The sequence below is a fragment of the Pomacea canaliculata genome, linkage group LG1 (assembly GCF_003073045.1).
Source record: "Pomacea canaliculata isolate SZHN2017 linkage group LG1, ASM307304v1, whole genome shotgun sequence".
NCBI lineage: Eukaryota > Metazoa > Mollusca > Gastropoda > Architaenioglossa > Ampullariidae > Pomacea > Pomacea canaliculata.
In genome coordinates, this window is record NC_037590.1 from 10,124,897 (window position 1) to 10,143,048 (window position 18,152).

Consider the following 18,152-nt stretch of genomic DNA (forward strand, 5'->3'; position numbering starts at 1 on the left):
TGAAAAAAAAGAAAAGCAGATCAGCAAAAAAATTAAATAAATAAGAATGAGTTCTCTTTCCTACATCTTACCCCCCCCCCTCACCTCTCTCTCTGTTCCCTCCCTCTCGTGTTCCAAGCTTTTTTTTATCAGCGATGAAAAATCTGTCTGTAGAACTTTGTGTGTGTGTACTTCTTTAGTAGTTTACTATTGTGTGTTTGCTTCTGCCCTTGGATTTTTTTTTTTTAGTTCTATACGAGGTGGGGGGGGGGCTAGTGTCTGTGGTTAGATTATACAATTCTTTAGTACTATGCTCCCTCCTACTAAGAGTGACAGTGAGGAAGACAGCGAGTAGACAACAACATCCTGCAAGAAAGGCCTGCCTGGTGCTGAAGAAAAAAAAACATGGAATGTGTGGTAGGGTCTTCATAAAACACAACTCATGAGACTCTTATGAAAAGGAAAACAAACAAACAAAAAATCAAACATAATTGTCAGCAGCCTGAATTATCTATTAAGACACAAACGCTCGCTGACATTCAGAAGTCTCACTCATGGCCAGACGACACCCGCCACACCACAAGCTAAATTAACGATTAATGCGCCTATTCACTGGTTGCCATTGGAGATGGAAGTTCCTGCCCCAGAAATTACGTGACGAGTGTCAGCTGTAGCTGGGGATGCCATAGGTCAATACAGCCAACTGCTTTTAACTTGAAATGATAAGCCATTGCTCTCACATTCCATTTCCATCTACAGTCGGTACCACAATTAAAAGATCCATGACTTGGGGCCAGGTGGCATTCAGGTGACTAGAGGCATGTACTATATGATGGTATGATGGGTATTTCGAGACTTGCATTTAATTCTGCGCTCCTCGTCCAGCGAAACACAAATGAAAGAGCTGGGCGAGAGAGAGAGAATAGGAAATGCAATACATTGCACTAAAGTACATCCCGTTCAAGAAAGGAATGAAGAATATATTTTAGCATAAAATGGATTTATTTTTATACACAAATATATAAATGCAGCTTAAGTATATACTATTTCTGAGCAAACAGAGAGAGGAGGTATATTGAAAAGATAACTCTGTGACTAAATGATGATTAAAAAAGGAAATTTCCGATCACGTCAGCCAACCAACCTATCCATCCCCCTTCCATCTGCACGAAGCACAGAAGGTTCGAGAAGCACTTGCTCTCTAGTCACAGAGGTAAAGAACTCAGTTTCAAGTTTGTCAAGCTGTGTCAGCTATAATGATGGCTACAAGAGTCAGACTCATTGATGCCCTGGTGTTGGCAGCCACCGTTCATGCCGGTGTGATGTCGGCCGATGATTCTACAGATAATTGCCGTGGCGACTGTGGCAATGATGGAGTGTGTGAAGGAGACCATTATTGCAGTCTGATTCGTGGCGAGCCTTTCTGTAGACCCTGCTCTGATATACGGGTGCACTACTGCCACAACCTGACTTACATTAAAGACAAAATTCCACAGTGTCTGTACTACTGCCGGTCAGGTGAGTTTAATACTGTGTAAACATTTTTTTTCTCACACGATTATTGCACAAACACTCATACACTTACTGATGTCACTGTTTACTGCTTTCCTTACACCCTACCCTCCTTTCTCTAACCACTCCATAAACAATTTGGAACTTCATAAACAATTTGGAATCATAAGGATTAGTCAGTGGTGATACAAGCGCCTTAACTGTGCTCCTAAACATGAAAAGATTAAATTTAAATTTGACAGACAGGACAGTCAAGAATGAAATTCAAAGTTGTTGGAGAAAAAAAGTGTATAATATCACCTTTATCAATTGTTGCTCAGTTTAATACGCGTGCACATGCACACACTCTTATACACACGCCACACACATATGCACGCGCACACACGCACAATCATACACTCACGAACACACGCATGCATACACGCTACACACACATACACAACGCACATATACTCCACCACACCCCCACACAAAAACACCAAGAACACACACATGCATGCACATGGGCAGCCACAGACAGACACAGACACACAGACAGACACAGACACACAGACAGACACACAGACAGACACACAGACAGACAAAGCCTCGTCTGGCTGCTGCATGAAAATGGGGGACAGCCATTGATTCGTTTCTCTCGGCTGTTACAGAGAACAAAATCAAAGTTCTGGAGCAACAGCTGGAGGCAAGGAAGACTGCGCAGACAGGTTAACCACTCGGGTTTTTTTTTTTTTCTTACACATTCCACAGCAGCGGTAAGGGGACCGGTGGGGGGCGCGAAGGGAGGTAAGCGAGGCCACTGTTGGAAAAGTGAGAGAGAAATGACACAATATTGGTTGCTGGGGTGGGGAGTAATCAGGGAGGAGGAAAGAGGAGTTTTCTCTAATTTTTCTGTTTTATAGTATTCCGACAGTTTATACACAGTTTTAAAATATTTTTTTTTTAATCTTTAAACTCCATATATCATGCACAGCTTAATTTATTCTTTTTGCCTATTCGCGAGTTTGTTTCTTTAGTTGGTTTTGTTTTTTGTTTTTTGTTTGTTTGTTTGTTTTTTGAAAGGTTAGGGTTTGTTTGTTTGTTCATTATTCAATTCGTCACTACTGTGTTTGTAGCAGACGTGTGGGCGAATCCTTCATTCCAGACTGTGTTTACGGTGCTGCTCGTGGCACTGGGTGTCGTGGCGGTCCTACTCTTCCTTTACTACCGTGAGCATCGCAGGAAAACAGGTGACCAAGCTCCTCCTTCTGACGAATACATCTCAGCTGGCACAACTCCCTGTCGGTCTTTGACACCTTAACATGTGTTTCCGCACATATCTGATAATTTTCCTACAATTCTCTTTCTGGTTTCTGCCTGTCTGTTACAAACTATGGTGTCATCAAAACAGTTACCACCATGTCGTCGTCTATTGCTAATTAATTTAAGTTCTTTTTCCCGTCTTTCAGCTAGCACAGAAAAGGAAAGCCAGCCCTTAATGCAACCAAACAGTGACACGAGCGAGAAAGTTGTAGTTGACACAGAGATGCTCTTCAGTTCACCTGTTTCCCGTCCTCCCACCCAATCTGATGTCGTGTACGAGACAACATCAAGCAATACTTCTCTGAAGTCGACATCAACTGATAACGGATCGCATGCCCTGGCCGTCCAGCACAGAACCTCTGAAGAAGATCTCAACCTCAACCCTCACAGTAGTGACCATGCCGGCTGCAAGCAAGAGACCGGAAGAGAAGACATCTTGTGTGACGTCACTACCTGTCCCAGCGCTCGTAGGGTCGTCCAGAGCGGGGTTGTCACGGTTGTGAACAATCCAACGAGCGAGGACTGCAAGTGTAACAGGAATGTTGTGACCAATGTGTCCAGACACAATGGAGACGATGTATAATGGCGGACGACGGCCACATCCGCTTCCCAAACATGAAGTTAGGTACCGAAGTCAGATGAAGAGCGGTCCCAAACCCTCCCCTACAAGTCTCGTCCTCCACAGTCCGGGTGTGTAGCTGCTTCATAGCTGTAATGGGCGCTCGTCGTGTAACACATGAAATACAAAGATTTTTGCTAAAAGGCTCGACTTGTCATTCCCTAAATAACAAACAGCACGATACCAGCGACAGCGCATGCTCTTGCGGGATGCAGAAATATCATAGACCTTGTGGTGTTGGTGTCATCTGTTATTGTAGACGACCAGTAATAGCGGAAGAATGCTGCTTATTGCCATTTTATCGACAAACTGGGTTTTTAATGTAAGTCAAGTTTGTTATACTATGTAAGACAAGGAACAACGTTTGATGACAAGACAATGTGAATAAATGAGTGGTCGTCGTCCCATGAAGATGGTGTGGGCGGAACATAGACCCGACACTCAGGTTGTGTGTTATGCTGACACCAATACATGTGGAGATGACAATGTGTGCGCTGTCGATTGTATTAAATAAAAAGATGGCTAGAACTAAAAATTCTGTTGCTGTGTCCTTCACTTATGGCGAGATATTAAATTTGATCTTGCGTTTCAAACGTTTCTAAAGCTGGGTCTTATTTATCATTCTGCTATATATATAGACAAACATCTAGATTTTGACCTTACATACACATTTTATAGACAAATCGATACTTTGACCGTAGATATCTTCCTCCTCCTCTTTCTGTCTTTTTCTTTCCAGTCTTTAGTTTCTTTCCTTCCCCACCTCACCCAACTAGCTGCTCAAATCGTTTCTAAATGCTGTTTTAGCACATATGTAACCGAAAGGCCCTCTACACATACATAAAGTTGCACGAGCACACTTCTATCAGCAGGCATCTACAAATTCATTATCCGTCATTCAAATCATTACTCCTCTCTCTCACACACACACACCCACAGTGAATGAAAGTTGAGTACCCAGAGAAAACCAGCGATAGTCTGCCAGACATGTCGGAGCCGAGAGGGAAGGTAGGAGTACACGCGGTGCGGACTGCTAGCGGACATTCGTCTCAAATTAGTACAATTTGGACTTGTGGACATCACAGGCACTGCCGAATAGCCTGGCAATAAAACGTCTTCCTCACCCGACCAGTACTTGGTGTAGGGTCTTAGCGCTGAGGTGAAACGACTTCTATCTGAACATACTGTCAGGGTTAGGACTGAGCGTATTCTCCACAAACAAACAAAACAACAATATATAAAGGAGAGAAAAATGAACAGCGCAAATGACACAAACATAAAAACAACTCATACTGACAGTATGTGCACATAGAAGTCGTTTCACCTCAGCGCTCAGACCCTTTACAAAGTCGGGTGAGGAAGACGTTTTATTGCCAGGCTAGTCGGCAGTGCTTGTGATGCCCACCCCTCCTTTTGTCCGGGTAGTAATTGAAGACGACTGGCCGGTGGCAGTCCACACCGCGTGAACTCCTACCTTCCCTCGCACGGGCGATACCACTAATTTTCCCCAGGTGGGACGATATCGGACTTTACATGGTTAATAATAATTGTATACATTGTAATCTGTCCTGTCGGTTGTGTTTGCACACGCGGGTGAAAGTGTTTACCAGAACGTACGCGTGTGGACGTGTGAACAGGCGGGTGAGAGGGCGCAAGTCGGGTGAAGCGAGCCAGCTGAAGTGACCCGTTTCCCCTCGGGCGTGCATGTTAGACCCGTCCTCCTCGCCACCTCTTGCGTCACACAAGTAGTTCTCAAGCTCTGGAGGTAACACACACTTAAACAATATCAAAGTACAAGATGACTGACACACAGAAACAGACGATGTCCAAGGTAAGCTTCATCTTTTCATTTTAAAAAGTGATTGAACTGAATTTCGCGGCACAGCCATGGTGCGCACATGTCGATGGCCCCGCCATGCGGGCAACGGGCTTGAGCCTCGACACACTTCATGGTCGATGATTAGAACTGTGTGGCCTGCCTGTCACCATACAAACTCCAACTTGATTTTTGTGGGGTGGTGGGGAGGATATGTGTGAGAGAGAGAGCGATGAATTTTTAGAGCTTTATATTAGCGTTTTGTGCTTCATCTGTGTATGTATAGAAGATTTAAGCCGATTTTAAGGTATCCTGAAGTGGATCAGTCTATCGGACTAATGGTTAATCGCGATGCGTCGTCTTTACTTCCTAGATTTTAAGGCTAGCCCATCTACCCCATTCACCCATCCGACCATGTGAAACACTTCAATTTTTGTCTGGTCGAGTTCACGGAGCATATTTTGTCCATCACTGCGCAACTTCAAACACAACCGGTCTGACAGGAAACTTGCTGGCGCTGCATCGTCGCAAAACCCGAGAGAATAACAGGTCTAAATATGACAATCGATGGTTGAATGTGCTTGAGGTGTTGCTGCTTTACAGAGACTTGTTTTTACTGAGTTGATTTTCTTGTGGTCGACATGGCGAAGGTGAAGTAGTTTATTGAAATGACCTCACACTTTTTTTCGGGGTCAGCTTTATTACTGAGGGCTTTGCATATCTCGCCGCCTTCATTGCTGTCTATTGTTCCCCATCCCACTAAGGAGTCAATTACCCGTACCCGACTACTGGGTTTGCTGGGGGAAGTGAGCTGCACATGTCAGAGTATAGAGGGGCTGGGGTGGTGTATTAAAAGCCCCACCCCTCTGTTGTAAGACACTGGACCGGTATAGGCTTGAGATCATTTGTAGCCTCATGTGCGAGCCGTGTGTGAAGCTCACTACATGTCAAGCCTGGTGATGGTGGGAATCTAAGACCGGCCGACCACATCCTGGGTGTTGATTGATTTTTATTTTTACCGAGCTAGCATCAGGATGCGGGTAGAAAAAATGTTGCACTCCTGTTTGCCAAACCCATTTGACTAAACCCCTGAACCCGTCGGACATCAAGAGTCTCAACTGCTTGTTAATTGGGTATAGAATGTTTAAACCAAGGAATAGGGGAGTAGGGGAGTACGAAACAGATTTTAATTTGTTGCTTTTTTGTTGTTGTTCACCAGCGGATGACTTTAGCTGTTGCCATGGTACTTATAGTACTAGCTGAAGGCCAGGATGCATGCATCGAACATAAAGACTGTACTCGGGGATACTACTGCACGAATAAAAGGTGTGATCCGTGCGAACATTTATTAGCTTTTTGTGAGGACATCACACTTATGCTACAGGAATATCCATCGTGTCTACAGACATGTGATGGTAAGTAAGACAGAAAAAAGTTAACTGGGAATCAGGAACTGATAAAGGATAAATCAGCATCCAAAATAAAATATTAACATGTATTTGTTATATCAGCTTTAGTAACAGATAACATAAAAATAACAATATAATTATTGTATGCAATTATTGTATGTCGTACGTAAAGACTAATTGGATTGATAGAAACATTAACACAGTGCAAGAAAGCTATTATTTGAAGAAAAACCGTTTATAAAGTACAACAGGTCTACTTCCCTCCTCCTCTCTCCCACACACACACACATATGCACGTGTGCACGCAGTTCACATTACACATCTAATGCTAAGTTCTATACCACAAGCTTTCTGATAAAATTCTCCCAGGTTGAGATATTTTCCGAAACACTTATTATCCACTGCGCCAAGACGAGATGGAAGGGGTAGGGTGAATAATTAGCTAGTCATTTTTAACATTTCTTCATTGTTGTGTCATCTTAGTACAACTCTCTTTTTATATTGGCAGATTATAAACGAAACGAACAAATGAAAGCATTGGAGCAGATTAAGAATTTGACAGAGAAACTGGAGATCACCACCAAGCAGTTACATGAAGCAGGTATGTTTTACAATCGACAGTAACACAGGCAACAATGCTTTTTGTCTTCTACACACGAAACATACAAACGGTTAGCGCCTGTCACTAACACAGTGAGGGTTAGCTGTTCTGGGTTCAGCTCTCGTCTCGGGCACACTATTCTTTCTCTGCATGTGGCATCTGTTTACAGGGCTGACTGTCTTTCCGTGATATAGCCTTAGTTGCTGGCTCGGTGTTAAACACCAATCACACAATAAAAAGCTGCTCTGCTTCCTAATTTACACCTCCCTTAAAAGAGACGGCCTTTGCTCTTTCAGTCCTTCACTCCCTCAGTCTAAATTTTGAAGGAATTAATATTTAGTGGTTTTAGTTGTAAATTGAAGAACTTAGGAAAACTCAATCTCACAAGTTACATAGTTTGCTTACCAGTCTTTCTTTGTTACACCTATCTTCACTGCGCTCAGATATGGTGTGAGTAAGAGAGTCATTTTTCACAACATTCCTTTATTTTCTTGTAATTAAATTATGATGCCATTATTGTGTTTATAGTGCAAATCAATGCAGTTCTGAATAAAAGTATTTCGACACTGAAGTACAAAGTCGAAACTGAGATTAAGAATATTACAGAGCAGCTGACGAACACCATCAACCAGTTACAGGAAAAAGGTATTATGTTTTGTGTTTTATAAATAATAGCAATACAGACGACAGCCACAGAATCAGAACATAAAAGCACCAGATGCATGCTAACCTGAAGACAAGCATGCATCCAGACACACGGAGGTCATGAGGCAGGACATGAGAGAAACTGATATTTCTGTCTAAATGCTGTCTAAATGTTTTAAATTATGATGCCATTTTTGTGTTTATAGTACAAAGGAATGCAGTTCTCAATAAAAGTATTTCGACACTGAAGTACAAAGGCGAAACTGAGATTAAGAATATTACAGAGCAACTGACGAACACCACCAACCAGTTACAGGAAAAAGGTATTATGTTTTGTGTTTTATAAATAATAGCAATACAGACGACAGCCACAGAATCAGAACATAAAAGTATCAGATGCATGCTAACCTGAAGACAGGCATGCATCCAGACACACGGAGATCATGAGGCAGGACATGAGAGAAACTGATATTTCTGTTAAAATCAGTGGTTCTTAACCTTGTTTGAGGTACGGAACCCACAAGTTTCATATGCACATCCACCGAACCCTGCTTTAGTGTCATCACTAATTGCGGGTGTGTCTTGACCTCCGTGGCGGAGGCTCCGCCGAACCCCTAAGACCGACTCACCGAACCCCTAGGGTTCGATCGAACCCTGGTTAAGAACCACTGGTCTAAATACTGTCTAAATGTTTTGCAGTGTAATGCATTCTATATCCATGAGCCTCATGTACACCTTTTTATGGTTTCTAATGTTCTTTCAGAGAAACACAACGATGAAATGGCTACACAACTAAGAAAGGGTAAGATTTGATTCTTTTCTTCCAGTGACACCTTTCTCTGTCTTTTCTCGCTCTGCTTTTTCTTTTCTTTTTTCCCTTTCCGCTCTCGCTTTCTTTTGTCTCCTAATGTTTTCTTGCTGTCTCTCTATCTCTCATGCTCTCTCAAGCTTAATTTATTTGCTTGTTCTCTTTTTGCTCTAACATACATATTTCTAGTGTTCTTTCTCTTCCTGACTTTCTTTTCCTCGCTCTTTCTCTTCCTCTTTTTTATGTTTCTTCTGAATTTCTTTTTCTATTTTATTTTTTCATTCTCTTTCACTTTTTTCTCTAGCGCGTGCACACACACTCACCTCTCCTACTTTTGCTCACACACGCGCGCGCAAACAGAGAAACTAGCATATGTGTCACGTGGTCGTATCTCTGTACAAAGCACTAAATGGATGTTATGCTGAATATTTCAGAACGCATCGCATTTTCCGTTTCATTGGGTATCTTGTTGATCATCTTGTTGATCATCCTCTGTAGAGCTGTTTGGTATATCATCAAGTGTAAGTAACATTTCACTGAAGACCATCCCGTACAGTTTACAATATTTGGCTTATTATATACTTGACAATGTACACATCTTTCCTAGCACTCTATATGACATGTCTGAGTGATGCTGCACATCTTTTCACACAGCATCTGCCTTATGCATGAAGTGTTTAATCTTGACCGAAACGTTAACTAAGCAAACACATTTCTTCTAGACTTCCAAACAGCAACCTTTTGTAAATACCTGTATTTTGTAAACAGTTTCAGACACTAAACTTGCCGAGTTTGCTACCATCTTCATAGCTTCATTCTGTTCCAGTGCGTCGCAGCTGTGCAGAGAATAGAAGAAACCCGGAACCTGTGCCCATGGAGAACACAAGTCTACCTGACCATCTACCCCAGCAAAATGGATCTTACAGGCTCTTACTTCAGAAAGACGAGTCGGCTCTTAGCGCCAACGGTTGCCTGGCCAAAGAAGCCCAACAGAAAAATGTGTCCGAGGCAGCATCTCCTCTTCTCGTGGATCAGCTGTCTTTCCCTTCCAATGGCATTAAACACCAACCTTCCAATGGAGAAACTAAGAACTCATAAGAATGCGCCGCTGACCTGCCTTCAGAAACTAGTCCCGTGCCTTCACCTTTGTGTATAATCGGGAGAAGTTTAAAATGTGGCCTTCCAAAAATAATCAAATGTTTTACACATATAAATAGGTTTTATGGGGTTTCGACTGCTCTATATTCATAGACAATGGCATAGCAGTCCTTTTCATTCGACCAAGAATAGTAAATAGAGCAAGATGGGTTATAACACGAAGTCACCGGGTATTTAGCATCTTTGGTTCGACGATCAGAGCTCGGAATAATCCTACAATCGCACTCTTTAGGAGTGAATACAACTTTCTCTCTCTCTCTCACACAAACACAAGCTTTCCTTTAACCCTTCAACATCTTTCCTTATTATAGAAATTACTACACGAGCTGAACTGTGATACGGGTCGATCTTTGACAATGTGATTAAATTGCATTTTAAAGTTGTTTACTTTTATATTTAATTTAGCTCAGTGATGCCCAACCTTTTTCGGCCTGCGGGCCATATCCATTTCGGACAGCCGTGTCGCGGGCCACTTCACCGCAAAAATACAAAAAAGAAAAAAAAAATAGAGCAGATACCATTTTTTTATTAGAAACAAGTTGTACTTACCATTAATTATGCACTAATTAGTGGGATATTTGAAGTTGTTTTTCCGAAACCAACTTCTGAATGTCCGGCCTCATCGTAGAGACACCAAGTCGAAGCACTGAATCGAAATGTTCGTCCATCGAAAAAAAGATTGACAGACTCCCCTACGTGGGGATAAATACTTCTTCTTCCCTTTTTTCGTTTTTTTTTTTTCGTTTTTTTTAAAATTACTAACATGCCGATTTCCTGCACTGTGGGCAGAAGTTTCGCGGGCCGGATGGCACCGCGTCGCGGGCCGGATATGGCCCGAGGGCCGTAGGTTGGGCATCCCTGATTTAGCTTAATGTGCAATAAAGACTCATTATTTTCTACTTGTTTTCTCAATTTATTTCCAATTTCGTCTGGTGATGAATCGGGAGCTATTTTTCCTGTATCCTTACTCGCTTTTTAAGTCCTCTGCGGAATAGTGACTGATGGCATGCTTTTGCATGGCTACAAATAACAAGTTGACATATCTGAACATTTTTTGAATGAGTCTTACACCCCTGTGGTGTACATACACTAATTCGCACATGTACCTAACAAGGCTCTGCAATACATTTCACCCGATTATTATTATTATTAATTATTCTGACATTCATCACTTTTTTTAAAAAAGTAACATTTGAATCGTCTAGTATTGTGTGTTTTAGTCTTGACAATTCTTCATCACATTTTCTTCATTTTAGAACTAAATTGTGTGAGGTTTTTTAAAGTACCTTTGTAAGTCTGGACTAAGCTGGCGATGTGGTCAATCGAAAAGTTTTATCCGAGACATTTCTCCCTACTCATGATAAGGTTTAGAATGATAATCTTAGTAATAAAAGGAGCACTTGAAAATTAAGCATAATTATTTACTCATATTTTGGGAATGGTTATTTTAAAACAACCCGATCATAAAGAAAAAGTGCTGCCCTCGTGTTGCCCTTTAAATCAGCTAAGCACAGTGTTTCTGCGCATGCCTGCTTAACACTTCACGTGCTTCCATATACACGGCGATTGCTTTTAGTGACAGGTGGGAAGCACGCAAGTGTACATATTACTTCCTTCCATCGATCAATTTTGTAAAAAATATTTTCACCTGAGAAAAACAGGATGGTGTGGTCATAGTATCAGTCTGAGGACACCTACAAGCGAAACACAGTCAAAGAGGCGCAACTCTTGCCATCTCAGTCTAGGTTTACTTCCCCTTGCTAACTAACGATTGAAATGTCTCTATAAATATTTTGATCACGTGCCCAGATGAGTAGATCAGTTGCACTAGGCAAGCCTGCCATAGCAAGGAATTCAGCAAGCACTGAACGAACTATTATGTTCACTGACCAGTGCGACATCACCACAGGTCATCGATCACATTGTAGTTTATTGAAAATCACAACTGGTGGCGGATTTTCAGCTGAAATCATCGAACTTTACGATTCCATTGGACAGATCATCAGTGCTGAGGGCTTTCATCAGAAAACACGTAACCGTCAATGACTCATATATGTACAGAGTGAGAAAAGAAAAGACAAAAAAGAAAATTTAGTTTATACTCCAGCAAAGTAAGTGCTTCTGATATTTTACTGATATTTTGTTGATATTTTACTGATATTTTGCTGATATTTTAGTTACTGATAATTTACTAACCCTCTGTACAGTGCGTGTGGAGGTGTCTGTGTGTAGGTATCGAGGAAGGGAAGTGGCGGCCATTATGTCTGTCAGGAAATGTCACTTGGCAAATAAATACTTTTCTTTATCTATATTAAATATATATAGTAAAATATTTGTTATATTCTCCTGTGGCGAAGTGGCAGAAATTATAAATGCCTCATTAATTATCACTAGTAGATATAATAATTCTAAAAAGCAACCGAAGACTAGAATCAACCGTCTACGATGTTTCATTGTGAAAGGGAAAAAAATTGTTAAAAAATAACTAGGAAGGTTTGTAAGGCCTTTCTTAATGCAAACAGGATCGTAGGTCCTCGACTCACACCACATGCATACTTACAGGTTCCCCTTGCCTCCCTGTCTACACGCTCTTCAAACCACTCCATACCCACCGTTCAGTCCTTTTCAAAGCAACCACCATGAACACCGATAAGGCTAAATGAATCACCATATGTGTTACAAAAATCATGCAAAGCAAAAACACAAGAATTTTACATAAATAAAGACTTATTTTAAATGGCTGGTATCTACAGCCTCTTTCTGAACGGCAAGGGGAATTTTTTTCTGTTGCTCTCAGCATTTTCAACTTTGAGCAATGGAGTCCATACAACGGACGGGAGGGTCAGCCGACTGTGATGATGGACTGTTTAGCTGTTTCAAGGACTGTTGTGTGAGGACGATTCAGTTCTGCAACTCGCGAGAAAAACGATGCCAAGAATGCAGCCTACGGCAGGCATTTTGTGGCAAAAACCAGACTTTGGTACCCTCGGAATGCGACTTATACTGCTACAAACAGCAGCCGCAGCACCTGCAGACATGTGAGAGAACTCCTCCTGTGTTGTTGTTTACTGTACTGAGCATGCGTGAGAAAGAGTTGGCAGATGGACAGGTTGAAAAAAGGACAAACAGAAAGTTTCACTAACATTAGTTTCAACTGTCATTATTTGAAAATTATTTGTCTTTTTAATTAACACTTCTAATCATTGTTTTGATTAAAATGTTCTGTCGTGTCTTCAATCACACAACTGTTATCGTCGTTTTCATTATTTTTAAAATTGTCATCACCACATAACTACACGTGATTTTTTGTTGTAGTGAATAAAATCATTGGGGTTTTTTCTTCTTCAGGTCAGTCTGAATGGATTTTTTGGTCGGGCTGGATTGTAGCTGCAGTGCTGGTTGTTGTCATTATAGGTTGGGGCCTGTACAAGGTCTGCAAGTCGTCCACATGCTTCCACAAGAGCTCTTCAGGGTGTTCACCTTTGTTAGGTATGGAACCGAACACGTCGCCAACCACCTTCACTAACACGCACGCGCGCGCGCACACACAAAATATTTACCAGATAAAATGTGGACATTGCTTTGCCTTGTATGTACCTGCAGATCGTGACAGTAAAAGCCAATATTTTTTTAGACATACTCTAATGTCACAGTAACAACTTCTAGTTAGCAAAATCATATCATACCACGATTTAAATAAAATGCTGGACTGTATTTGCAAAAAAATGAGCAGCCTTAAGTATCTGCTCTACATTTATTTAATTCTGAATCAGACTTTCTCGTTCCTAATGGAATCTTGTCTCTAAGTAGTGGTTGAGTTTAGGCGGTTTTTTTTTAATTGTGGAGTTCGTTAATCGTCTAACAACTACTTACAATATTGTATTTCAGGTAGCAGCGACGATGTAGACATTGTTACCGAGACTCAAGAGAGGGAGAATGTTGATAACACAGAGCTCAAGCAAGGTGAGCAACAGATGCCAGACAATGTTCGGACTGTCACAGAGTTTCGACCGACTGGCATCAACCCTACCACTCCAGAATCTCTTTCACCTGTGATAGCAAATTAATAACTAAACGACACAATCTCATGAGCCAGGGTACAGTCACCAACAAGTACATTCCATTCCTTCCCATGCAATATTTGCAATGACGATGATGAAGTTTTAGTTAAAGGTCCAGTGGAATGCAGATTGTTTTTCTATCGACTGGGTGAAGCTCAGTGCATGATACCATCTCCCCAACTGTAGATGAACACCATCCACAGAAAGAGGTCCAATCGCGATATATCGAGAACAGAAAGATGGTTTCTTGCACTGCTTTATCCAATCAAAAGAAAAATATTGCATTCCACCACTCCTTTAAGGACCGGCTTACAAAGATTGGTTTACAGGGTTCAATGAAGTAGCAGCCATCAGAGATAGGTACTTGTCAGTATGTATTTTCTTCTTAAGGAAAAAAACGATCTGCTTTATGTTTTGATAAAAGGTCCATGACAAACAACAATCATAAACAGAGTTCTGCTATCACATCAAACTTTGAAGTATTTTTTTTAAATTTTGAAGAACTAGGTGCCAGCAGATCCCTTCACCCTCTCAGCAACACGCCTTATCGGTTGTAAAAGGTCACATCATAGGGGTGAGTTGTATATGTTCTTCCGGGTGGGTACAAGTTACAAACACCTGGGTATCAACCGGTTTTTAAGTATTTCGACCAATCATGAACTCAGGTTCATGTCCTGAAATGTCACCACGATGGTGAGATATCTGATAAGTATCACCGGATCTCTTTTTCTGTAATATATGTATATGTTTCACTCTGATTTAGTGCATACCGTTTAAATGTTTTTCCTTGAAGAGAACTATTCAGGATTTCTAATCATCACAGCCTGCCTACTCGAATTACATTTTCTTCTTACCTTGGTTGTAGCTGACTCCACGAAGAAATAAGTAGATATCTTGCAAGGCAGCAGTACGCCAATTCTGTCCAGAAAAGCATCTCAGGCAGCTTGGTAGTTCCAATCACAAAAAGCACAAATGTTTCTCTCGAATGATTCCAAACCACCATAACACATGTCCTGTTGACCTGTCACTCTGAGAACGAGGAAGTAGCATGCTGTCACGCCAGTGGTTGGTCGTCTGATCAAGTACTCAGGTGACAGGGAACGGAAGATATTTTAAGAATATCTGAATGGTCATCGTTCCGAATCTGAAGTATCGTCTCATCTCAGCACCAAGGAAACAAGGGCAGGTCTAGAACAGCAGAAACAATTATTCCATGAAGGAACTGTGAATTGTAACAATGTAGTTCTTACAAAGACGATATAAGTTTTGGTTATTTTTTTCACGTTTATAACGGTGTTCTCTGTTCTCTCTCTCTTGACAGCCATTACTGTCCTAATTAGTCTCGTGATATTAATATTTACTGTAGAGATATGGACGATTTGCTAACACCAACCAAAGAAGACTTCACTGTGAACCTTGCCCTTTAGAAATATTATCTGACCACCTGATATCAAAGGATATTTGTCACAGAGGAAATAGACTCGTGAGAAATGAGGCTCGAGGACCGAGTTCGAGAGACCACTCAGCTCGTACAAGAGCCATGAGTCATTTCTGGGTGTTAGAAATCGTTAGTCAGGTTTAGGATCGTGAACAATTCCACGGTTATGGTTTGTGAGTTTGCGAGCAGCAAGCCATAACATTAATTCATACCAGATGTCGGACTATAGTTTATGAGGCAGTAACATCATAGATGTGTATAGGTGGTCTGTCTGCCAAGACCAACGCTTTGCTTCTTGCGAAGTTCTCCGCGTTAGTTTCGGCGAGCCTAAACAAAGAATGTGACTAAACCGGAAGTCTCGTGCCTCGTTTTAGTAGTAAACTGGAAAATAAAATCTTCTGCCAGCAGTCCAGTAATACAAGTTCGTGATGACATAAAATCCTATGAGATGAAAGTGAAGTATTACTCGGTGGCAACTTTTTCACCTAACCCACCCTGCAACATTTTGTACGATATTTTCTAATTCTCATAAATATTATTTTTTATATTATATTACTATCATAATTATTTGCATTATTTTGTTATGCTGTGATGTTTGTACAGAGACATTCATATTGTTTTTATTTGAAATCGTCTGCATATACCGTGTTAAATCTTCAAATCTTGTCTTCGAACTTCTGCAGTCGCCACTACTGCTGCCAAGCTTTTGTTTTTCTCTGAATCTGTAAGTTCAGTTACACGTTACTGTTTGTGGACAGGTTTTGTAGACATGTTACAGAAATTTATTATAAAAATGTTATGCTGTTGAGTACAAATGGCTAGAGAAGTTGTCCCCAACCGTTTTCTGGGGACAAATGTGTTCATAACTGATTCACAAAACATTGCCATGTCACAAACACTGTCATGTACTATTGCTCTTAAGAACATCAGAGTATTCAATCAGCCTATTGGTCTTGTGTTCTAACAATTGTTGCATCGGAGGTCTGAGTAAACGTGCCTCAGAAAACTCTTTGGGGTCTTGTTGTCCAAACTATGACTACAGATATTGTTTAGAGATATGATTGTCATGTAAAACTTCCCCTATAGTCATTGGTACCAAAGAAGGACTTTTACAGACGTAGAAAAAAAATTATCCAATGACAGTCGCGAAAAAAAAGTTAAAAACAGAAGTAGTTATGGTTTAGAACCCTCAGAACCATTAGGCAATTTTTTCCATGCTCTCAAGTGGGTTTCCTGAAAAGCAATCGTTAACACCTTTTTGACCTCTTGAATTTGTTGCCCTCAACCTAGTCATTGTTGAAGCTGTCGCATGTCACATTGGGTTTTCACGATTCATTGAGCGAGTATTGAGACGGGGCAGTATCTTTGTCTACCGTTATGAGTAAGTATTGAAACAGAGAAGTTAAAAGAACAGATAGAGTATATTTACTTTTTGGCTCAGAAATATTTTATCTAAAGCGAGTTCCTCAAGTTGTTTGTGTACGTTTACTTCGGAGGCATCTTGTTACCACAAAGTTTCAATAAAGAAGTTATTTCACGTATTCTCTATTCTCTTGTGTGTGAAGGTTCATGACACTGAAGCCAGCACGTGCTCGCTATCGCTCCACCTCTGAGGTGACTTGATGTGCAGGTCGCATACATAGAACTAGGACACAAACTTCATACACACCAAACCTATAACACAAACATCATATAGTTACCAAACATGGACCACACACAGCCATGACTAGACTTTTCCTCAATATTTCAGACTAAGGCTTCTGATTAAACTTAAAAGTAATGAACCTGTCACCATGATCTTATGTCCGGTCGTCTGAAAATGCAAGCTCAGAGCCAGTGTCCGTTTCTTTGTGTGCACGAGGAAGTGTTCTTATACTCACGTGAAAGCACAAAAGTAGTTGTTCCGTATTAGCGGCTATCTGAGTCGACATCAGTGCGTCTAGTAGCAGGTGACTAGACCACTAGACCTACAGGCGGTGACTAGAGCACATAACTAGAAGACCAGCTCCGACACGCTACCTTAACTGTGAACCACTCCTAACTCTTTCAACTGCCCAGCTCCTATTTCACAAGCAACATTTTTTGAAAACCCACGCTGCGCTCAATTCAGGGTCTATACAGGACCTCGTTCCCTCCCATAATATCCTCTTCTATTTCGCCATCTGCCTGCCGAACCTGTGTCTGGCTCAGCCCACGCAAATTATCTACATTCTCGCCTCAAGCTGGAGGTAATCTTGTAAATGTTTCTAATTAGAAGATTAAAACATTCGCCCAAGTCATGTATCAGACAAGAAGTGTCGGACACCCTGTTCAGTTTTCAGTTATACCCACATCCTTTCCATACATAAGTGTATTGGACTGTTGACTGTTGTATTGATAATGACCTGATAATATTTATGTACACAGTTTGGTATGGAAAGAAAGACATGACCGTTCATTTCATCCAGCCCTGGTGTTTAAGTGGACGTATGGTCAACTCACCTGAGTTGTGGCCAGTTGTATTCTGTTGTTTTCAAGACACTAATAACCAAGGACTCGAAAGCACATACCTGTGACTGACTTGCAAAACTCTCCACGTGTCAAAGGCAGTGCATGCTGTCGCGAGTTCTCACCCGATAAACTACTTCTTGCTCCCGTCAGCCTGTTATAATATCTCTAACTAGCTCAGTAGGGGAGGGGTAAAGGTCTGGTTACATATCATTTAGCCACAAGATTAAATGTCACACAGCTATGAACGTGGGAAGCAGAAGAATAAAGTTAGGACCGGCTCCAGGACGGCTCACAAGGGTCTTATTTGCTCCCTT

At 41.3% G+C, this 18,152-nt stretch overlaps 1 protein-coding gene and 2 long non-coding RNA genes across 10 annotated transcripts in view; 2 read left to right on the forward strand and 1 right to left on the reverse strand.

Moving 5' to 3' along the window:
- The window catches only part of LOC112559505, a 33,733-nt gene that overhangs the window by 13,558 nt on the left and 2,023 nt on the right, over positions 1–18,152 (reverse strand). Inside the window, exons 1-2 of one of the 5 annotated variants that reach the window (XR_003098349.1) lie at positions 17,898–17,980; positions 14,765–15,098 (exon numbers count right to left, since the gene is read on the reverse strand). This is a non-coding gene — a long non-coding RNA (uncharacterized LOC112559505). Of the gene's footprint in view, positions 1–14,764; positions 16,904–17,228; positions 17,528–17,829; positions 17,845–17,897; positions 17,981–18,152 lie in introns of those variants that run through there. The other 4 variants (XR_003098352.1, XR_003098351.1, XR_003098350.1 and 1 more) reach the window with 4 other exon arrangements.
- On the forward strand, positions 59–10,341 carry LOC112559070. 4 transcript variants are annotated; one of them, XM_025230099.1, is made up of 11 exons: positions 59–1,497; positions 2,142–2,198; positions 2,607–2,720; positions 2,940–5,243; positions 6,448–6,643; positions 7,146–7,238; positions 7,767–7,883; positions 8,090–8,206; positions 8,647–8,685; positions 9,126–9,212; positions 9,518–10,341. In XM_025230099.1, the coding sequence occupies exons 4-11, from the start codon at positions 5,211–5,213 to the stop codon at positions 9,787–9,789; spliced, it is 954 nt and encodes a 317-aa protein (XP_025085884.1). In that variant the 5' UTR covers positions 59–1,497; positions 2,142–2,198; positions 2,607–2,720; positions 2,940–5,210; the 3' UTR covers positions 9,790–10,341. The 4 variants fall into 4 exon arrangements, with proteins under 4 accessions (XP_025085884.1, XP_025085793.1, XP_025085962.1 ...); XM_025230008.1 differs by having other exon boundaries at positions 2,610–2,720; XM_025230177.1 differs by lacking the exon at positions 9,126–9,212 and having other exon boundaries at positions 2,610–2,720.
- LOC112559702 lies at positions 10,622–16,889 on the forward strand. Its single transcript, XR_003098358.1, has 4 exons — positions 10,622–11,960; positions 12,647–12,887; positions 13,198–13,338; positions 13,738–16,889. It is a non-coding gene; the product is annotated as an uncharacterized LOC112559702 (long non-coding RNA).